At 46.7% G+C, this 23,336-nt stretch overlaps 1 protein-coding gene across 3 annotated transcripts in view; it reads left to right on the top strand.

Annotated features, from left to right (window-relative positions):
* Positions 1-23,336, top strand: part of LOC125705018 (exocyst complex component 6B-like) — a 26,648-nt gene extending 3,312 nt beyond the window's left edge. Inside the window, exons 2-7 of one of the 3 annotated variants that reach the window (XM_048971337.1) lie at positions 8,480-8,645; positions 8,806-8,853; positions 9,453-9,543; positions 9,696-9,741; positions 11,791-11,995; positions 23,142-23,336. In XM_048971337.1, coding sequence (XP_048827294.1) covers positions 8,480-8,645; positions 8,806-8,853; positions 9,453-9,543; positions 9,696-9,741; positions 11,791-11,995; positions 23,142-23,321 — 736 coding nt within the window. In that variant the 3' untranslated portion in view covers positions 23,322-23,336. Of the gene's footprint in view, positions 1-8,479; positions 8,646-8,805; positions 8,854-9,452; positions 9,544-9,695; positions 9,742-11,790; positions 11,996-23,096 lie in introns of all 3 variants that reach the window. The other 2 variants (XM_048971336.1, XM_048971335.1) reach the window with 2 other exon arrangements.

Here is a 23,336-nt window from a genome sequence, read left to right as displayed (position 1 = left end):
ATACATATGTATGTGTGTTTGCGATTGTCTCTGCTTATCTGACCTTCAGTCCTGCTTCAGGCTTTCGTGGCGTCGTTTGCGCCTGGCCTGTAGTGAACTGAGGAATAGCCAGTAAGACCGGTCACGCAGGGTTCTGTAATTCCTAAGTCAGCGCTGCAATGGTACCTGCGTGCAGTGTGTGCCTCTGTGTGAGGGGGCCCAAAATGATAGTACGCTTCTTCAGGGATGAGCAGGGCAGCTGGGGTGCTGCTTGCAAGTGTGTTTATGTGTCCTGGAAGAAGTCTGAACTTCTTAACTTATCAAGTCCAGTGATCTCTCTCCAGCTGGAGTTATATAATACGCATGATGATTATTTTATCCCTGATTCATGAAAATAACTGAGGGTAAGATTATTGCGTGGTGGTATCTGAGATTTAATTAGGTCAGATAAAACTGTTCAGCATTTGGACGCAGGTTTCTAATCGGGTTTATGAGCAATCAAGATTTCTTTGGAATCCTTTTACACCTCAGTGTTCTTAACTCATCATTATGAATGGCGACATTCTGTGTTTCGTTACAGTGTAGATATGTAGTTGCACTGTGGATGTTTATATCCAAAGAAATGTGCATAATAAACATTTACAGCCACAAAAACAGCAAGACTCTGGAGCTGCGGCTGGTTCAGCGCGTTGCCCTGCGGGGATCCGCAGCTCAGCGTTTTGTCTCTCTGCTGCTGATTGTCATTAGCTGATTGTGGTTCTCCCAGAGCGCCGATTCCCTCGTTTCCCTGTGGGGGTCCTTCTGGGAAGCCTATCATTGGGGCTGAATGGGCTGCAGCCAGGCCAATAATGGACTTTGCTCTTGATTTGCATCATGTAAATTTGCCCTGACAACACGAGGGGAAAAACAAACACCTAAGGTCCCCTCCTCCTCTCCTGTCTGCAGTTTCTGGTTGGCAGCCCCCTGACATAATTGTGAGTCATTTCTCTGAGACTCTACCGATGCTCTGCAGGATTTTTAACACGGGGTGGTCTTGCCTGCTACATTCATCATTCACGTACTTCAGCATACTTGTTACTTGTTAACGTTGACGGTCACAATTGGCCAAATGGCCATGATGGATGTTTTAGCTGCTGGGCATCTCTGGCATCTGCAGTCGCTTTATCATGCGATAATATCATTAGTTAATCTCTTAACAGCTAGTTAACTTTACTGCATAATGATTCTTTATGTAAACAATCATATTGTCCTGTACAGATTCTTGCTTTAACATGGAAAGCAAAAGCTGACTGTAGTAAATTTGCACTCTTTACAATTTACACTCTTACAAACACTCTTGAAGGTACAACTAAAATCTTCTCTCAGCATTTATATGATAATATTTATCATTCCTGGAATGATTCAATAATGATCTTTGTATTTATCAACTAGCTTAAATGCTGCTTATGTTTCTTGGTGATTGTACTACTCCAGCATGCTTTTAGACAGCTAGTTATTGCAGTATTAACAGCTGGTATAGCTAACTTCTGCAGCCAGTATATTTTGTAAATGTCGAATCTTAGCTGGCATTAATAGTAATAATTTCAGATTTCTTGCGAACAATCATTACTGAACTGCCGGTTAAAATTGTTCTTGCTACCTATCCTGTATCTTTGTTGACCTTTGCTGTCAAACCGTGCATTTTTCTATGTAACCTGAAACTTCATTTGATCATTAGCAAACAGCAGACTGACAGAAGAGGGAATGATCTCATCCCTGCACTATAAGAGGCTGGCAATTATGGGAACTGGGTTGGTATTTTCTGCTGCCAGGCAATAGAGTTCCGATGTCTAACTGAAGTCTGCTATGCGTTTGTATGCCAACAACACTAGATCAGCCTGAAGGCCGTGTTCCTCCTGCCTTGTTCGACAGAAGCCCTTTCCTGCTCTGGGGCTTGGTGCTGTGGTCACTGGTAAAAGTGATCCATCATTCTATTCCTGTCTTACCGCTGGCTTGGCCCAGTGGTAAAAATATCAGAACCTCGGGGAAGAGTCTGGTTTCCTGAAGTCCGTGTGCCAGCCGGAAAGGCGGAAGGTAGTGGCCACGGAGCTCTGTGCTGCATCCAGAAATATCAAGGGGTTCCCCTCGGCTGTACTGGCATGGGGCCCAGCCAGCTCTCCGATTCTCAATGCCATGCTTAACGTGAACTTAGTGGACTAGTACAGGGACAAAGAGAAGTATGTGAAGTACAGGTAGTGGAGTTTGTAACCTTATATATAACGATTTGTTAGCCAGCTAGCGCCTCTTCGGTTCCTTATCTGCTCTTCTGTACCACGATCATTCTTATTATGATCAGAAATTAGCTTCGTTCCTGGGGAACCAAAATTGCAGGGGAATCTTGTTCCGTTTTGCGTACATGTACTGGGGCAGGAAAAGCTGATGCTTTGTGTTTTTTTTTTCTTCCCCCACTTTAAGGGGTATAAATCAGCTGTATCTTTTCAGGACTGATGTGTTGCTTCCATAGTGACGAAGGGGGTCATGGAGTGGTGCAGCAGTTTGGGAGAGTGAGTCTGTCAGGCGCTGCTGGAGAAGATGCAGTCAGGCTGCAGTGTCACTGCCCTCACCGTCTGATTTTTTTTTTAAAAAAATCTGGCATTATATAAAGAACAGTGCTGATTCCAGACTATTGCAATGGTCTGACGGGGACAAGATAGATAAAGGCACCGTGTCCTGTTCGCCTCGGAGAAGTAAGCTGGGGGATGACGCCGTACTGAAAGTGGCACGTCTGCCTGAGCAGTCTGGGACCTTTGGTCCAGGACGTGTTTCCTTTGGTGATGGCCGAGTAGGATGGGAGGCATGATGACTTATGGTGAATCCCCCCCCCCACACACACACTTCCACAAATAGGCCCAGCACACGCTAGACCAAACCGGCAGCAATTAACCTGCAAACAATGAAACCTGTGATGGAGGAAGTGTTTGGAGAACATGCTTGCCTCTTGGGGCAGGAGAGGTGATTGAAGAGGACAAGGTGAAGCCGGGCGCTGCACTCTGGGGGGGGGGGGGGGGGGGGGGGCGGTGGGGGTCATCGCCACTCTGGAATCTCAGACATAACTAGTGGAGAGGAGCCAGTAGGTGAAGCTAATTGCAATTCATTGTTACTTCATTGGGTTAACAGATGGTGTTTGTTTGCCGAACAGGGACCGGTAATGCAGTTAATAGAAGATGGGTATCTTCTGGCATATCATCAAACCCGTCTAGTTGTTGTGGACTTTGAAGAACTGGCATGTTTTCTAGGTCTGTATGAATGGCTAATAGATCATGTGGCTAATTGTTATAGGTAGCCGTTTTCCTAAGATGTGTATTGAGATTAAGATTAGCTCTTGTGCTTTAGTAGGAGGGATAACGTACTGAAATGTGCCATGACTTATTTGGCCAGGTGAGGCCTGTAATTGAGTCACTGATCTACATGTAACATGCTAGTTATTTGGTTTCAAGAATTGTATACCTGCGATGTAGCATAGGTAGGTAGTTGGTTCTAGAAAAATCTCCCTGAGTCTGAAATCCGCCTTGAGTGTGTTGGTGGTTGTTTTTTGCAGTGATTGAGTGCAGTTGCACTTCCTTTATGTACTATGATCTGCTTCGCGGAGCATGTTTACTGACTGTTCAGATACATGAAGGAAGTGCTTCCCTGGACCCTGCATATGCTTACATTTCTCGCTGAGGCTCTCCATGGCGGTAGCCTTCTCCTGCGACAGCATATCTCCGAAACTTGCCTTTTCTTCTGCTTCGTGATAAGAGCTCATTCGCATTATCTGCAGGCTGCAGCCCGCGTCCAGCCTGACTTTGCGGCACCCAGCATGTCTGCTTTCTGTGCTGGTGCTGCCGTTAGGGCTGGGCTGCCTTTCCAGGCTGCCTGCTCGCGCGTTCTGACATGGTTGTGCCACAGACGTGGCATAAGGGCGGGGAGGACAAGTCGGCACTAGGGCCCTTGGCCGCACCCCGCTTAGTCACCCTGCCCTCCCAGCTGCGAGAGCAACACCCTGCAGAACGGCTGCAGGCTGCCGACCCCGCTGAGTCACGCCGGCTGTGTCAGTCGTCGTTTCGCCGCCGCACTTTTATGATCGACGGCACATTTGGTAATGGCGTGGCGTGGATACATTGTGAGGGCGTGAAAGCAATAAGCTTGCCAAGATATGATCGCGGCGCTCTAATGTGAAATGCTGTTATTAGGAATCAAAATATTGAATAGAGTAGATGGAATTTACACGTGTGTTAACGTAAAAATGGCGTGTGTGTGTTAACATCGATGTATCTAATGGATACTGTAAAGCTACTTGAGCTGCCATAGATGGGTCACCCAAGGGCTGTACTAGCCATTGGGGAGGGAGCGCCCCCACAACCAAGTGTGGACACCAGACAAGTCCCCTTGCCTAACCACAGAGCATGACCTGTGCACAGTGACACCCCTGCCCCCCCCCAGCATACATGACCATGTTATGGCTCGATTTAGTCAAGGTGACGGAAATAGGCATGTCATCTGTCATTAACACTTGGTCATGTGCTTCACAATTGCTACAGGATGTGGTGTTGGCATTTTTGAGTCACCAGCTGTCTGATAAGAGCCTCTTTCCTGGCTCCATATTGGTCTCTCTGGCCTCGTGTTCTTGGTCTTGTGCTCTGATACTTTCTGGCCCTGCCAAGTGCAGCCTCTGATGGTCAGCGATAACATCTGCTTTCCGATGTGGACCCAGATGGGATATGAGGAGGAGGAGGGGAGCAGCTACTCGGTGCTTGATGAATTTGTCGTTTGCGGGTTCCCCTGCTGTGACTCTCATCCGCCTGACTTTCTGACGGCTGTGTCCTGGGATAATGTGGCAGCTGTGACAAGAACCTTGAACGAGTCTCTCATGTAGAAAGGATCTGTGGCATTATTTTTCATGTACAACTGGTTTCTCATCTCAAGTCGATTCTTGCAATCTTTGGCTGACTGATCTCTCAGAGCATAGTGTGCTGAGCTTTGCCTGAGCTTCCCAAAGCGGGGGGCAGATGTCCTGCAGCACGTCCGGACAGACGCGCTTGTGTAACCTGAGAAGCTGGAGCCTAGTGGCCACAGTGATTTTTGAGTCGGCAGCGGTGACTGACTTTTAGCAGAGCTGTACTACAGGCTCTTTGGTGCCTGTTTTATGGGCGTCCCGTTTGCATGACTTTGGACCTGGTTGTAAAAGCATAGGTGTGAAATTGGATCCGCATATTAAGTTGGTGGTCCAGAGCATGGTGTTTAGCATTGTGTGAGCTGAGAGCCCTCAGTCCTGGTCTGTTGGACTTGGGAGGACTGTTTGGACCAAGAATACACTGGCGGGAGCCAGATGTGCACCCAGGAACAGAGATGTAAGAAGTGATCAGTCGGGATACCCGATCAAGCCCAGAGAAAGTAAAGCATGTGCTGGGAATCCGGGCAGGCTGACTAATGGAGCCCAGAGTGATTTGTGACTCATGAAGTAAATGTTAAATAAATATGTTACAATGTTGACAATGAAAAGGCTGTTGTTCACTCGACTTCATTTATGCGTTTGCCCTGATTCTCAGCTACTGTAGTGTGTTATGCGTTTCTTCTAATAAACTGCCATGTTTATTCCGTGATCACAACTGGCTGTAGCTGGTGTTTTTTTTTCTCACCTTCTTCAGGAAGTGTTAAAACATTAGATCCAAACTTCTAGATGGAGCTTTTGGTAGCATAGTGATCAGTTCAGTCGCAGGCCAAACTGTGGAGACCTTGAGCATGAAACACAACGTGAATTGATCGTGTAAATTAACCAGCTCAATAAAAATGAAACGGTTTGATGCTAGTGTCACTTGAGCTGTATATGTTTGAGAGGCCACTGGATTGCTAGGTTCTGCAGTGTCAGCTATGCAGTTGGTGCAGTGGAGGTTTTTCTTCTTTACATACAGTATGAGATAATGACCCTAAGCACCGTTTGAGGTTATGTACTAAGTAGGCCTATTGTTTTGTGAACAAGCACAGAGATGGAGTACTGCGCCTGATGGCCTGGCCCCCACATTCCCCAAACCTAAACTCTAGAGAGCTGGTTTGGGATGAGTTGGACCTAAAATGAAGAGCAAAGTAGCTAATTTGTGCCCAGAATCTGTGGAAACGCCTTCAGAATCTGCAATGATGTCAGCGAAGCCAAAGGGGGCTATTATGTAGAGTCAAAAATTTGAGAAAATTCTGAGATGTTGAACACTTCACTTGGTCATTGCAATATTTGATACGTACAGTCGGCCTCTGTTTCCACAGGTTTTACCAAGCGCACGTTGAAAATATTTTCTTCCAAAAAGCAAAACTTAAATTCGTCGCACACCGAGCGCTATGCTAAATCCACATGAATGCAGTGATGTCTAGACGTACCCTGCTGACAGATCCTCAGTCTCTCTGCAGCACTTGTTGTTTGAGCATTGTTTGCCTTGCGTCTCATTCGTTCCCTGCTTTTGTTGTGTGTACTGTTTTGTTTCTGTTACATTACATTTGCATTGTATTAGTTAATACATTACATTGTATTAGCTATGTTAAGTGAATTTATGGGAGGATGTGCGTATGTTATCTGTAAATGCTACACCATTTTATATAAAGAACTTCATCCATCCAACCATAGTATCAGTGGGGGTCCTGGAGCTGATCTCCCAGGAATACAGAGGGATGACTATTGCTTAATTGCCTCGAGGCCTTTTACGATGACTAACATAGCTAAAATAGAAATAAATGCATCAAAAGTAGGTGTGTCCAGACTTTTGACTGGTACTATAGGTGATAAGTTCATAAGGCTATGTGGCTTCCATGTTTGCTTGGCTTTACGGTCCGGAGGGATAAGATGGATTTCCTGACTTGTTTGCTGATTGGTTGAGTTTTAACGTTTGACGTTCTTGTGTACTTTATGAATTTGTTTGTGCGTGTGTGTGTGTGTGTGTGTACCCAAGGAAGGAGGAAACTCGTTGTGATGCTGGGGGTACTTCCTGTCCACAGGAAGTGAGCGGGTGGCCAGCCGAGATGAACTGCATTGTGTTTGAGGCATGGGGCTGATCGTAAACACTGGTTCCCCAGAGACGCCATTTTGCTCTCTTCCCCAGACCTGGCCAGCCCCTTCCTGTGCCCCCCCCCTTCACCAGAATCATGCCCCAATTGAGCCTGAGTTCTTGGCTAATTAGTATTCATGTTGTATTCTGAAGCTTGGTCCATCATCTGCAAAGGTCTCTGTTCTCGGCTCTTCTTCCTGGGATTGAAACCCCCTCTATTTCAATACCTTCTAGGTCAGTGTTCCCAATCTGGTCCTTGAGGACCCACAGCCAGTCCATGTTTTTGCTCCCTCTCAGCTCCCAATCCAGTCATCGTGGACCCCTCAGCCCATCTGTGGACTGTCTCTAGTTCCCCGAGGACCAGATTGGGAAATGCTATTCACGGTAGATCGCACTGTTAATCTCTGTTAATGTGCTTTCCTCTCAGGACTGCAGAAAGGTTGCTTTGCTTGAGCAACGGTAAACCCACGAGTTTTTGTTGTGTGAATATGCTTAAATTGTATAGTGCAGGGCAGAATCTACATTGTCCTACTGCAGATCTCACGGTCTTACTCTGTACATTCTGTAAGCCCAAACTGTTGGAGTATTTCTTGAAAAGATAACCCAGCTTACTTCGTTTCTGTGCTCTTTAAAAGCACGTCGTGTTTTTGGGGGATATCAACTGTGTGTACAGTATGTAGAAATGTAAGGTTTGTAGGAGTTTTGCACTAGTTAGTTTCAACAAATACGAGAGACTGGTGTATGCTAATAAAACAATGATTTTGCTGGTTGTTGCTTTCTTTTTCCGTTTGATGTTACGGCAGGTGGTCATGAGCCCACCTTTTTTGATGGTATGCTAATTTTATTTCCGTATTTTGTATGGGTCCTGTCTACATGGTGTGCATGATGTCTGGGTAGGGGACGGGGTGCCTGTCAGTGGGGGTGATGTTGCTTCTCTCTGCCCACACATAAGTTTTAGGGGTCGCTGACTTCTGTAACACATGACTGGGGAAATGGAGCCTTTTACCTTGATGTGAAAAGTGTTAACAAGCAGATTCAGTCAAACCTTTATACAAGCCTGGCAATGGGCGTAATTTGTTTTGGAATTCAGTCAATGGAAACTTTGAACGGTTCTGAACTTGTCTCCCTAGACATGCTGATTGAGCCATACTCCCAGCTGACAGTGTGACACTGTGTAGTTTTCTTGGTGAAAGGGTTCCCCCTAGTGGTTGAAATATGTGTAGTTTTGAATGGCCGAATGGCTTTTCAAAACTGACTTATGCTGCATATTATGTACTGCGCTTTACTAATCTTTGGTCAGCACTGGATCAGTTCAGGGTGAAATGTTGCTCGGTTTACTGTGACTTATGACCTTAATGCTTCTTTTCCTGTAAGAGGATAATGTTACAGAGAGGGATTGTGGGAGGACATGGCAGTCCTCATCATTACCGCGCTCTGTCCTTCTGTGACAGATCAGTGTATGATGGACAGGAACATGGCCTTTTTATGGACAAGCTGGAGGGTCGGATTCGCAACCATGACCGCGAGATCGAGAAGATGTGCAACCACCACTTCCAGGGCTTCGTGGACTCCATCACGGAGTTGCTCAAAGTCCGAGGCGAGGCCCAGAAGCTCAAGGTGGGTCAGCGGCAGAGGCCTGGGGGGTGGGGCTGTGGAAAGGAGAGAGGGGTCGAAGGTGGAGAGTGACCTCTCTGTTACACAGATCGGTATAACTTTGTCAATGTGGGTGCGTTCTTCGGTTTCACTGCGTTTCTGAATAGTCTGCTTCTCATCTCAGAGTCAGGTGACTGACACCAACAGGAGGCTCCAGGATGATGGGAAGGAGGTAAGGCCTGTCATTATCCTCACTGGGGATACTTTAGAACCATCTTTTGAATTTCGTAACTAAGACCTTTACTGAGCTGCTGCATGGCAGTCATGTGAGTTTATGTATTGGGAGAAGGACGAATGGATTATTTTGCACATAAAACTATTCAGATAAAGATTACCTGACCATACAGAGCATAATACATTATGCTTAGCAGCCTTCAGCAGAAACGGAAGCTACACTGGAGCAACTGAAAATGTGTACAAACGCAACACATCTAATCACATTATACAAAATGAAGGTCCTTGAGTGACCTGTGAGAGCGTGAGCAAATACACCAAGGAATACGGGCAAAGATTATACCAAACTGACCTGATAGACAGTCCAAGATGGTATTTCCCACCAGATTTTCAGCTCATGGACCTCTTTGAAGGCATTTTAATTCATAAAGCTGTGCTCTGCAATTCAGTAAAAAATCCTGACCCGATGTAGATAAAAGCAATATATCTGGCTCACTATGCCCGTGCTTTATGGTTTTTGAAGATACGGGGTAATATTTCAATCCAGAATTGAGTTTTTAAAGGACAGACTTTGATTTCTTTTCCATATGCCTGCAGCTCTTGACTGCGATGGACGAGTTGAGGCAGTGTCGCGTGCAGCAGAGGAACATCGCCACCACCATTGACAAACTGGCCCACTGTCTGCCCAGTACGTCTGTCACATACTGCCTTGTTCTGGTGTGGCTGAGGCTTTTTTGTAAAGATCAGCTTTAATCGTTTAATTTTAGAGCCAGCTCATGTGCCGCAGCAGCCCACGGTTGGCAGATATATTGTAAAATTGTGGCTGTTTTTGGCTTTCAGTGCTGGAGATGTACAGCAAACTACAGGAGCAGATGAGGGCCAAAAGGTACTAGTTTGACTTTTTTGTGCTATTTTGTTAAGGTGTGTGTGTGGTGGGGGGGGGCTTTAAATATCATTCTGTTTGATTTGCTGCCTGGCCAATGCTTTTTGCTGAAATTATTCGTAATTTTTATTCAGATTTGCAGTAGGAGGCAGGTTTAGTACCTTGGGAGGTTTACAGAGCTTCTCTATGGAAATAAACTGATAAACTACCATCTTCTAGAATAAGTAGGTAACTGCATCCTGGGTGTGTGACTCACACCAGGGCTTTGTGCTCATGATCAGAAGGTTGCTAGTTTAAATCCTGTGGTTGACAGGTATTTCACTGTTAGTACTGTTAATACCTAATTTCTCTAATGCATGCTGGTTGCTATTGCGTAATGAGCTTCCTCAGCCTGAGTATTCATATCCTGAATGTATAGTGTTACTCTTCTGCCTGTTTGCACGACTGCCTCTAGGTGGCAGCAGATGTCAGGTTTAGTCCGTTACTAAGAGGGAAGCTGCACGGACAAAAGCAACATAGTGCGACGTAAGAAGCATCTCGCATCAGTTCGGTTCTTGTGCCGGAAGGCACAGATCTGACCCTCTTCAGCCGGGCTGTTACAGCTTTCCGAGGTACAGCGGTGTTTCCCGTATCGCGGGGAAATGACGAGGGGATAGCGCAGGGAACAGGGGCAGTGTTGTGGAGGAGAATTTAGGGTAAGGGTACTCGTTTGGCGGTCTCTCGGTGACCCCACTCCTCGCTAAAATTTACGGAGGAGGCTTTGACTTTGTGGCGCCCCTGGTCTAGAGCTTTCTCCAGATGATTGGCCAAGTGGTGCAGGCTGTACTTGGCCCTGGATCAGAAGGGTAGCTGGTGCTCCTTGGTAGACCATTCAGTGCTTCTCTAAATGCAGACATGCAGAGACGTGCAGGCCGCCTGCACTCTGGAAATTCTGCAAAGCCAATACCAGATCCAGAACCCCCTGTCCCACGCAGCGTGGCGCGTCTGGGCCCATATTTCATCTCGGCCTGTCAGCTCGATTAGATGCTAGCCTCTCCACCACCACTGACCCGCGGTCACCCATCCAGAACTTGAAATTTATTCACAGCAGGAATCCTAATGCTTTCAGCAGCAAACTTTTTTCTTTTTTTTATTAAAAATTATTTTTCTTTGTATCACCCCCCCTCATTACCTCGCTTTCTTTGGATGGGGAAGATCGTAGAGTTGTAGAGAAGAGTCCATCGCAAGCAGTTTGGGAGCCTGCAGGCTCTTTTAATAGATGTTTGGTTTCTGCTCCGCCGCACTCGCCGGCTGGCCCGGGATGCTGTGCTGTTTTCAGTTTTCGGGAGCATTGGCCGTTTCCACCTTGGCTTAACCCTTTCTTCGCTGCTGCTTAGCTCTGCCTGCGTTCCCTGTTGGGATCTTTGTGGCTGTATGGCTGGATTGGATGCCAGGGAACTGTCACTGGTTTGCCCATCTCCTGGCCTGCCCAGCAGGGGGCGTGTCTTCAGCCTGCTAACATCCTTGACCCGGCCCGCTTCTCTGCTACGGTCTAGTAAACAGCTTCTGCGTCTCGCTTGTCTGTCCCCACTGTGACCTGAAGATGTGCTTCGCCAGGCCTGTAAATCGCTTGCAGTCTTTTTTTTTTTTTTTTTTATAAGATTTATCTGTTTCCCTTCTTGCGGCGCCCCTTGTTTTATTTATTTATTTATATATTTATTTATTTATATTTGCTCGCGCTGCTGTCAGGATGGAGGTAGCAGGCAGGTCGGCCAGTTCTGATGGAGTCGGGTCCGGTTGTGTAATAGTTCTGGTGCTCGACAGCGTGGACGGAAGCCCAGCTTGCCATTCCCCCCCCCCCCATGATACGAGGACACCCTGTCCTGTTGGGAATTGGGAACCGCCAGCAAAACTAACTTTTTCTGTTTCTGCCTCACAGGATATCATGTATGCATTGGGTTCAGTGGTATGGTTGACCTGCCGGTCAATTCATTCGCTTATGTTAAGTACATCTACTGTATCTCTGCAAAGATGTGCACTGTACAGTGAGTGTCCCCTTTCTGCCCCCTACAGGTACTACCCGGCATTACGTACTCTGGAGCAGCTCGAGCTCGTCTGCCTTCCACAGGCTGGCCAGTATCGGTTCTGTGGCATCATGGCGGAGAACATATCGCTGCTACGTACCCAGATACGCGATGTCTCCATGTCCGACCTTAAGGACTTCCTGGAGAGCATCCGCAAGCACTCGGAGAAGATCGGCGAGACGGCCATGAAACAGGTGAGGGCCCGGGGGGGGGGCTTCTGGCCAGCTGGCCAGCCAGTGCCGATGATGTCACCAGACGTGAGATTCGGTGTTCATCTTCACTTCTGTGACTCCTTTTAGAGGTCACAGTCTGCACGTGACTCTGAAAGGTCGTCTCCGGTGTGCCTCCTAACCAGGGCCTCTCTGATTGGTTCTTTCGGCGCGGATCTTGGTCGCACGTGTTCCGCTGAGCCGAGACTCGTGGTCCTGCTGGTGAACTGTTGGGGCATTTTGAGGGGTGATGGGGAGGGGGGGGGCTTCCTTCTGCTGGCAGTGCCCAGGCATGTCTCCTTCAGAGGTTCAGCCAGAGTGTAGCAGTAATTACTGGAGGAGCAGTCGGGACGGTATGCGCGCCTCTCCTCTGCTCTCCCTCCAACCCCCTGCAGGCTCAGTGACAATCTGCTCCGAGTTTTACAGCGTTCAGAACACGTGCAGCACTGCCAGTGCACCAGCGCTCTTATTTTCCTTTTGCTTTAGCGGAAAGCTTCATCCAAAGAGCAGAAAGTTCAAGCGGCTTTTGGGATTTTTTTTTTTCCCAGTTAGTTAACCGGAGGACCTGTGTGCTGCTCTTAGATACGCAACAGAGACGGGTCTGCAGATGTTTAAATCTGTTTCACTGCTTTAATCAAAAAACAAGCGCTTTTGCGTGCCTGTCTGAAGGCTGCCACCGTGAGCGGCGCCCCCTTTGGCTGGGGCAGTACGCGGACAGAGGGGAACACGGCGAGGAGGTGGCAATGGCTTGGGGAAGCGGGGGTAACTGAAGCGGCGATGGCGTGGGCTTCTGCCTGGCTTTACCCCGTCATCCCATGAGGGGGCCGGCAGGGTAACATCCCTGAGCATTTGAAAGCGTTTTGTTTTGTGATGGAATGTCTGGCAGAATTTTGTTTACTGCTGATTAGGACAATATGCGGCGAGCAGGCTTGGAGGGACTCACCAGCGACCATCAAAGGCAGATTCTTCCAGGGCACCCGCCTGTACAAGCATGTGTGCTTGGGGCTCAGCTGGCCTCCAGCAGCGTCCTCGGTGGGTCAGCACCAGGTCGTTCACCTATAGGATTTGAGGTCCGGGACGGGGCTGTGTTCTCCAAGCCCGCTTTACCTGTCCCGCTTTGTGCAGGTTGAGCCAGCCTGCCTGTGTAATAAGTTCAGAAAGCTGCGGTCCAAATGCCCCATTAATGGACCAACTCTTCCATGGCCTGTGAGAATCTCTGTATGATCCTCCCTCTCTTTAGAAGGAGGAACCAATGAAAGTTTTTCTCCGTTTTGTTCCCCTTCCTCCATGATCACCTGTGACTATAGTCCTCACCTCCTCTGTACTATATTAATAAGTAAAAATAGGGTAAGTTACTCTAGCCCCCCAGCAAATGTCTGTATCCAATAAGTCTTGAACAGCTGGGATTTGAACGGGCGAATGTACGATTCCACATGTCTGACCGTCGCAGCCTTTCAGCCAGGCCCGAATTTTACTGATTAAGTTCAGACGGGCACGGAGGTATTACGGGATGATTTCCCAGCATGCTCGGCGTCTCCCTCCCTTTGAGCTCTACTTAGCTCCTGGCCCTTTTTCTCGGTCTGTTTTTGTTTGTTTTTAATTTCAGTTTTAATTCTTTTCGTGATTCCACCAGTGGCGTGCCAGCCAAACATCCCGACCTTTCATGTGTGGCGCTGGCAGGTTTGCGCCGCACAGAAAGCCTGCATTCATTAGGGCGATGTGGATTCCGAGGGCGACCCATTGGTCATGCGGTTGCGGTGGGCTCCGCCGCTCTACGGGAGGAGAGCCCAAGGCGACGGGGGGGGCGGGGGGCGGCACCTCCCCTGCTCTACGCTCCCCTCCCCTCCTGCTTCTAATGACAAACAGGGGCTCTTGTCACGGAGCTGTTACCACTCTCTATGCACAAAGGAATTCATTTTTGGTGTGACTATGGTGGGTGGGGGTGCGGGTCCCCGTTCCGTATCGCCGTAGCTCTGGAGCCCATGTGCTGTTCATGCCTGATGGAGGTCTGCTGACTACTCCCCCCTCTCTGTGCCGGCTGGACGTTGCTCGTCCCATATCCAGACTCCATGGCCTCCTAAACCAGTACGTAACACAGCTGGTATCTCTGTTGGTTCTGCTGATGGTGACGTATCCAGAGGCAGGTTGTCAGAGTTTCAAGGCTTGTCAACTTCGGACGACCTGTCCAAGACTCTTCAAAACTCTTTGCCGCAGGATTCCAAAACAAGTTTGTGTTCCCTCTGTTAAGGTTGATGCCCACAGTAGTAGAATGCAGGATGGTTGTGAATTCTTCATTAACGTATCCATGTTGCCGGAGCACTCAGACACCACCTGTTTTGGTGTGAAACTGTGGGACTTCGCTGTAAATATTTTCCTTTTATCGGCCGTCAGTCCAGGCTGTGCCTGACCTGGCTCATGCTGAAACTCAGTTTTTTAAAAACCCCGGGTAATTTAGATGGTTCGTTAGTAATAGATAAAAGGGAGATTTTTTCAAGACATATCACCACTATCTGTTCAGTATCAGCATAAATGTAATCTTTTTTTTTTTGTTGTAACTTTATGACATGATTTTTCTTTCCGATGGACTTTTGAAAGTAAACCACTAACTACAATTGTCATATTAAATGGGATAAAACAAAGAATGGGCTCCAGCAGCCTTGCTGTTCGAAAGCCTTGGTCCTTGTTTTCTCGTTCATGCCTGTAGGTGGCAGCAGAACACACTGCTCAGAGTTCTATCCTCTGATCTCTCCAACTAAAGCGGAATGTTGGCTTGGAAATCAACCACGGTTTAAACCAAAGTAACCTCTGACAAAGTGGTTCTCAAACATTTGCTCACCAGGGTCACTGTGTGTATGTGTCTGTATGTGTATGTGTGTGTCATGTATATATTACACTATGGGGACCAAATGTCCCCACAATGTGTTAAAATTATTTTGACATTGTGGGGACCATTTTTTTTTGTCCCCATCAGGGGAAACGCAATGTTATAAGAATTTGTGACTGCAATCAAAAAACTAAAAATGTCAAAAGTCTTGTATTTAGTTTGGTTACTTATGGTTAAGGTTAGGGCTGAGTATGGGTTAAGGTTGTCATAGATGGGATCAGGGTTATACTCATAGAAATGAATACATAAAGATATGAAAACAAACACATTTGTGTGCTGTGTGTGTGTGTGTGTTTGTCTGTGGTGGGAGCGTGTTTAATTTTAAGTAGTCGGTGTGTGCTTTATTAATGTGTGTGTGTGTGTGTGTGTCTGCGTGTGTTTGTGGTGGGAGTGCGTTTAATTTTAAATAGTCGGGGTGTGCTTTATTAATGTGTGTGTGTGTGTGTGTGTGTCTGCGTGTGTTTGTGGTGGGAGCGTGTTTAATTTTAAGTAGTCGGTGTGTGCTTTATTAATGTGTGTGTGTGTGTGTGTGTCTGCGTGTGTTTGTGGTGGGAGTGCGTTTAATTTTAAATAGTCGGGGTGTGCTTTATTAATGTGTGTGTGTGTGTGCGTGTGTCTGCGTGTGTTTGTGGTGGGAGCGTGTTTAATTTTAAGTAGTCGGTGTGTGCTTTATTAATGTGTGTGTGTGTGTGTGTCTGTGTGTGTTTGTGGTGGGAGTGCGTTTAATTTTAAATAGTCGGTGTGTGCTTTATTAATGTGTGTGTGTGTGTGTGTCTGTGTGTGTTTGTGGTGGGAGTGCGTTTAATTTTAAGTAGTCGGTGTGTGCTTTATTAATGTGTGTGTGTGTGTGTGTCTGCATGTGTTTGTGGTGGGAGTGCGTTTAATTTTAAGTAGTCGGTGTGTGCTTTATTAATGTGTGTGTGTGTGTGTGTCTGTGTGTGTTTGTGGTGGGAGTGCGTTTAATTTTAAATAGTCGGTGTGTGCTTTATTAATGTGTGTGTGTGTGTGTGTCTGTGTGTGTTTGTGGTGGGAGTGCGTTTAATTTTAAGTAGTCGGTGTGTGCTTTATTAATGTGTGTGTGTGTGTGTGTGTCTGCGTGTGTTTGTGGTGGGAGTGCGTTTAATTTTAAGTAGTCGGTGTGTGCTTTATTAATGTGTGTGTGTGTGTGTGTCTGCATGTGTTTGTGGTGGGAGTGCGTTTAATTTTAAGTAGTCGGTGTGTGCTTTATTAATGTGTGTGTGTGTGTCTGTGTGTGTTTGTGGTGGGAGTGCGTTTAATTTTAAGTAGTCGGTGTGTGCTTTATTAATGTGTGTGTGTGTGTGTCTGTGTGTGTTTGTGGTGGGAGTGCGTTTAATTTTAAGTAGTCGGTGTGTGCTTTATTAATGTGTGTGTGTGTGTGTGTGTGTCTATGTGTGTCTGTGTGTGTTTGTGGTGGGAGTGCGTTTAATTTTAAGTAGTCGGTGTGTGCTTTATTAATGTGTGTGTGTGTGTGTGTGTGTGTGTCTGTGTGTGTTTGTGGTGGGAGTGCGTTTAACTTTAAGTAGTCGGTGTGTGCTTTATTAATGTGTGTGTGTGTGTGTGTGTCTGTGTGTGTTTGTGGTGGGAGTGCGTTTAATTTTAAATAGTCGGTGTGTGCTTTATTAATGTGTGTGTGTGTGTGTGTGTCTGTGTGTGTTTGTGGTGGGAGTGCGTTTAATTTTAAATAGTCGGTGTGTGCTTTATTAGTGTGTGTGTGTGTGTCTGCGTGTGTTTGTGGTGGAAGTGCGTTTAATTTTAAATAGTCGGTGTGTGCTTTATTAGTGTGTGTGTGTGTGTGTCTGTGTGTGTTTGTGGTGGGAGTGCGTTTAATTTTAAATTGTCGGTGTGTGCTTTATTAATGTGTGTGTGTGTGTGTGTGTGTGTGTGCGTGTGTTTGTGGTGGGAGTGCGTTTAATTTTAAATAGTCGGTGTGTGCTTTATTAATGTGTGTGTGTCTGTGTGTGTTTGTGGTGGGAGTGCGTTTAATTTTAAATAGTCGGTGTGTGCTTTATTAATGTGTGTGTGTCCTCGTTTGCACATGTTACATCGACTTGTTGTGAGCTTGTGCCTGTGCTTCTGTGAAGTCCGTTATGTTTGAACATTGCGTTTTTTAATTTATGTGGACAAATTGTCCTCTGGTAACGTTCTTCAAATGTCTTCCATGATTTAGTAGCTGTTCTGTTTTTCTCCAGCTTATTTTTAAGTTTTGCTGAACACATTTACAAAGATTAATCATTAGGGCGATAGTTAATCCCCAGTATTAAACAGCTGCCTCTAATGTTTTAGCCAAAATGGCTAATGGCTCTGCCTTGTTGTGCCTTTCTCTTGTTTTGCTAATGCACAAAAAAGGACTGGGACGTTTTTAATTACGCAACCAGTTGAAGTTCAAATGAGAGCTGAACATAAGCATAATTAATGGTGTGGGAAGAGATGATGTAGAGCAGAGTTCCCCTAGTCCTTGCTCCTGGTAGCTATGGAAACCAAAGCCTGCATTGTGAAGATTTCTCCACTTCTGAGAGAAAATTGCATCGTTGCTTCGTGAGGTAAGATCAGTGACTCCTTATGGATCTGGTTAGCCTCCCTGGGCCGCTTGCTATAATGTGGCACCTAGTCTTGCTGTAAAACAAACTCTGCCGGAGGCTGAATGGTGATCAGGTGACTGTCCTGCGTTTTTAGTGTCATCTGTGAAGGCTTATGCTCCTTTGGATGTGAGAATATGCATGTGTCTCAGAGAGGGAGGGAAGCAGACTATGAAGAAGCCGTAGAAGTCAGCTGTTCAACTTTTTCTCCATCTTTCATGGCCGCTTATCTGGTAACGGGCTGCGGTGGGCCTTGGGTTTTGTCACAGAAAGCACAGGGCCTGAGGCTGGGAGGCACCTTGGATGTGATGTCTGTCTATCGCAGAGCCAACACTCAGGCTCACACTATGGGCAATTTCGGGTCTTTTTGGCTGCTTGATTGTTTTTGAATTGCGGGAACCAGCCGGTGAACCCGCATGAATCTGGGGAGAACGTGCAAACTCCACACACAGCCAGGGGGAAAGAATTTGAACCCACAACCCTGGAGGTGAGCTGTAGACACAATGTTCCTCCGCTATTAAAACAGCAGTTTTGCATCTCAGCCGGCCATGTTCAATAATTGAAGTTTGGGGTACTTTTATTTGCTTGTTTTAAAAGCTGGATGGTGCTGTTGTCTCCTAGTGCGTTTCTAGGGAAACACTGGCCATGTTGTTCGCTGTACCTGCCCCTGGCCTGGCTGTCGCGCCCAACGCCAAAGGGGCCAGACTACTAATCACTGGAGACTTTCAGTCTAGCGGTTTGCCTGTCCAACAGCCTTCCAGTCAAGAGCACTTCCCATCCGGGGAGAAATTAGATGAAATCGTTCGTATGTGAGAGCGTTTGACTTCCGCTAACAAACGAATAGAAAATAAATGGGTGATGGAATCTGGTGTGGTGATAATGGCTCCGTTGTGCAAGCTGGAGTGGGGGGGGGGGTGTACTGGCAGACAGAGAGGGCGGGACTGTACTGGAGGCCTACACTCCCTCTCTTACCTCTCCTCATTTCTCCTTCATCTTTCCCTCTGCTTTTCTTTATGCTTGATCCCTTCTTTTTTTTATCCTTTTCTTGTTCACCCCATTCTTTTATTTCTCCTTCCTCTCTTCCTCCTCCTGCGTCTTCCCTCACCCTTTCTCATTCCGCGTATCAAGCCTTCCTTCCCTTTCCATTCTAGTCTCTCCTCCTTTCTTTCTGTCCCTCATTTTTTCCCCCCCTCCCTCTAGTCTTTTCCATGTCTCCCATTTCTCTCCCTCTCTCCGCAGTGCCTCAGGGATACAGCAGTACAGTTTCCATCAGACCTCTGTAGTCCCGACAGTCAAGCTCGCTGAGATTAATGAGAAACACATTGGATTCCCTGTGAAGTAGGGAGGAATGATTTGCTAATATCCAGTTACTGGAGGTGCACACACTGACACACACACTTGCAAACACACAAGCCGTGTGTAGGGACCAGCCAAGCAGCCAGGTATGTTGTCTGCCGGGCAGATGGTGGCATGCTTATAGACTCTCATAGATGTTACTGAAGAGCAACATGGCCCTACTTTTGATGTGCTGCTAGGGCACAATGATATGGCACCTTATTTTTCAGTGTCGTGCTCGGTTTTGGCAGCAGCTGTGAACGTTGCATCTCGGAAGGTTGTTTGGACGTTGCTGGTCTGCGGAAAGCGGCCTCGTGTGTCTGCCAGACTTGTATCCGGAGAGGGCGTAGCTAGGTAAGAAAGGCCATTGGGTATAAAAGGAAAACAGATGAGGAACGTAATGGAGAAATGATAGTACAGAAGATTACCTCCAGAAGTTCAAGGAAAGGTTTAGGAAGATTACGTTCAGCAGGACTTCAGGCGTGGGATAGGGACTATCTGTGGTGCCATGGATCTCTGCACCAATAATTAGAATGGCAATGGCTGATTCCTCTTGGCTGGTTTTTTAAAAAAACCACTGCACCCAGTAACTGATTCAGTCAGGAATGGGAGGAACACTTCATTAGCAATGGTTTTAGTAATAGTATTAATTTTACTGTATATGTGTTAGTAACAATTATTAATTATTAATATCCCTTTGGGTCTTAACCCAGTGGTCCACTACAATGTTCACCTTGTATTTGCTATGATGTCATTGTTCCACCACTCCATCATTTGGAGAACTCTCCATATCTAAGGAGAGCAAGTGTCTCCATCCCTCAGCTTTCTGGGTTTGTCCTCTGTGCGTCACCAGGATCTTAGAGCGGTGGTCCGCACAGCACTGATTTTGAGTAAGTTTACAGGCTCTTGGATTTTCCCAAAGAAACAAAACCAGCAGGAAACAGTGACGACTCTCCAGTGGAGAATCTCTTGGGAGTCGTGTGAAGGACAGTTGGGATAAGAATCCAGTCTACTTTTCTACTCCTCAAAACCTCAACCTACTTCAAGTCCCAGAAAGGCCCTCTGCCCTACTGCCACTCCCACCGTGGAATGACAGTGTTACAACCTGTTGCCTGTGTGTTGTCTCCCCCTTCATTGAGCATTGAAGTTAGCCTCTCAGTGTTAAACCCCACATCTTACTTGGGATGCTCCTCTGTTCTTTTGACTTGCGTTGATTTTTTTCAGACCATTCCTGAGGCATGGAGATGTGATGTGAGGACCATATTAAGAGATCTTTCCACCATTGGTTTTGCTTTTGTGCCTTTTTTTGTTGAGTTTCCCATCCTTTTAAACCACTAAAATGAGAATTTAATGCACACAATATCTTTTGTTTGGCTTTTTTTTTGGCTTTGCTGTGCTTTAGATGAACAAGTGATATTTTACTGTGAGATTGATTTCACTTATCCCAGAAATTCGCAGGGCATTAGGCTCCAGTTAGACATACATATTCAGGAGTACTGCTCAGCATTTGGCTTTATAGTTAAGGGGCCGTCCCTGCTACCACAGCGTGATCTCATGCATTGTACCTTCAGTCTTGGCATCCCTCTAGTCACTCGGCCTCTTGCTCTGCGGGAGCTGTGGCCATCCACAGTACTGGAAATGTGGACCTCACCAGAGCATTATTGTGGTCCCGTCCAAGCCTCTGACTTATCCTCCTCCATCTCTCTCTCTCTATCCTTTGCATCCAGCCGCCAACGTCTTGCCCTCGCTGGTAGCAGGCCCCAGCCGCCCATGTCGTTTACTGTCGGGAATTGTACATTCTCACGTGGCGGGCCGTTCTGGATGGCCTGGGCCGCTTTGCTGCCTTCGTGCATTCCAGTGCTTTCCGAGCTGGTCTGCAGTCTGCATCGGGTGGTGCTCCTGTGCTGTTGCGCACCATATTATCTCCTGTGCTGCTCTGAGAATTTAGCTTGCATTTGTGCATTTTCATTCGTTATTTCATAGCTGTATTCTTTTCTGTTCCTCGATTTACCGTCTGATATTCCAGATTCCCTCCTTGCCGCTCTCTGACCGTAGTGTCAGCTCTGTTGCCTGTCTGCCCCCATTTTCTTCTGAGCCAAGAAAGGTCCTTCATCTCCTAGTTCCACCACAGCAAAGCTTAGCCCTCCCCCCCCAGCTCCACCAGCCCCGTCTTGTCTGGCCGTGGCCTTTTTCAAGGGGCTAGGTGTCTGTCTTGCATTGGAGCCAGTGTTTCATGTGGGACTCTGTGCTGTGTCTCCACCACAGACCTCCCTACTCTCGGTACCCTGTCCGTATCCCTTGGGGGAGGTATGACGTCTTCAATCTGTTCTCTCCCGTTGGCTCGCCACCTTTCAACCCTCTTTCCTCTACTCAAACAAGTCATCGTTCTTCTCACTCCTGGTTTCACTGAGGGCCTTTGAAGTCCTGTTGAAACACAACTCCAGAGGGTGTCTGGGTGCTCATGGTCAGGGCATGAGCGCCGTTATGTTGTTTAAGAAAGACGCATTCTGTTCAGGATCTCCTTGGGTCTGCCTCCTTAGAACCACACTGACTCAGTCCATGAGTTGAGTTTGTTTTCATTCTCCTTGAGTCTCTTCCCTCCAGGCCAGAATCCTAGGTCAGGAAATGGTGACATGGATCTGTAATGAAAGCTCTCCGATACTTTGCTGCTGGAAATAACCATTGATTATCATTGTTGTGGCCGGCAGGGAATCTTACATGGGTAATCATTTCTACTGTAGTTTGTGCTGATTTTCTTAATATAAAAGAAATGCTAAATTCAGCTTAATATGAAGCAGCAAACATTAATGGTGAGTGATGTTACTAGGGGCGGCTTCATTGTAGGCCATGGGGGATTTAGGCCACAAAGTCTGGCCAGCACCCTGTCATTGGTGTCACTGCAGGCTTAGTGGAAATTTGGATTGGTGCAATATTGATATGTGGCTACAGAAAGTCTGAATCAATGCAATGTGAACGTGTCAGGCTGTGTGTATAGGTTAGTGGTAGAGCTGTACTCTTCCCATGCTGAGATTTCTACATTTGCAGATCTTTATTTTGTATTATTCTGTATATGTAAAGTATTTTATGTATGCATATAGTATCCAATAGAACTGCTTGTTAATTGGAAACTTGTTCAAATATTAGTTCCACATTGATTCCTGCATTATAATTTTTTTATTGGGCCCAGACGACAAGCATTTCTCCCTAATTACACTTTTTATCAAAATACGTAAGGGAGGGTTTAAGAGGGAGGATTCCTTTGTAGACCAGGAAAGTTACTTTCTGAATACATCTTGGATAAGAATTCTACGTGTAGCTTCAAGTGTTTAATTTGTGTGTGTGTGTGTGTGTGTGTGTGTGTGTGTGTGGAATAGAGAAGGAGAGTGAGTTGTCTGACTGTTGATTGATTAAGGACTGGGTAGGTCTGTATTTTCTTTGCTTTGACGGCTTTCTGTGTGTGTCTGGCGCTCAGCACCTTGCTGTTCCGGTTGTTGCGTAAAGGCCAGTAAACTGTTTGAGAAGTAAAATGCTAAATACACATGTGCAGAGCTCGATGTGGTCTGCTGGAGCAGGCCGCGCTGTACCATGTCTGCCCTGGCGTTACGCCCTTGCTCTCTGCGATCTGTTCCTCCCTGCATGCTTGTAAATAGAGACTTGCGCTGATGAAATGAAATGATGATGTATTTGCTGTTGTACACGTATGCGTATAGATGCATCTTGCTCTCCTTTGAGACATGCACACGCACATACAGGTGAGAGCGAAGCTTGGGGTGTGGGTGCAGGTCAGCCATTTATCCGGTGTCCTGGGGTGTTTTTCTGGGGGTTAAGGGCTCGGCTCAAGGGTCCAATGGTGATGCGGCACACTTTGGTGAATTGTCATTTATCAATCTTTTTTATCTTTATAATCTTATTAAATTAACTGCAATTTAAGTACTATTATGATATTATGTATATTTAACTCAGAACAGCTGAATGTTTTCTCTGTTGATCCCCCTTTGATAAGGGGACAGTCCATTTTGTGTGTGTGTGTGTGTGTGTGTGTGTGTGTGTGTGTGTGTGTGTGTGTGTGTGTGTGTGTGTGTGTGTGTGTGTTGATGCGCCTGCGCAGACACACACACACACAAAATACAGGAACACAGATACACAGACAAAAAAAATATATATATCTGTAATACTTTTTTTGTTTTCTCATTTGGGTGAGGTCACTTCAGTGAAACCTTTAAGTTCCTCTGATCCCAGGTGACTGCAGTTCCCTCTCCTCTGTGTTCAGGCACAGGTGCAGCGCAGTCTTGACGGCTCCCTCTCCCACCAGCAGAGTGCAGGCAGCGGCCGCCGTGTGAGGAAGGAGGTGGGACAGAGCACGGAGCTGAACGGCCAGGGGGGCAGCCCTCAATCTGAACAGGACTCTGGAATCCTGGATGTGGAGGATGAGGAGGAAGATGAGGTAACCAGAGGCTTACTGACCGACTTACTTCATGCCTTCATATCTTTATGAGGACTCTCCACTGAT

Source organism: Brienomyrus brachyistius, chromosome 12 (genome assembly GCF_023856365.1).
Source record: "Brienomyrus brachyistius isolate T26 chromosome 12, BBRACH_0.4, whole genome shotgun sequence".
NCBI classification, from domain to species: Eukaryota; Metazoa; Chordata; class Actinopteri; order Osteoglossiformes; family Mormyridae; genus Brienomyrus; species Brienomyrus brachyistius.
Note: the sequence above shows the minus strand (reverse complement) of the source record. Positions and strands in the feature narration are given on the sequence as shown.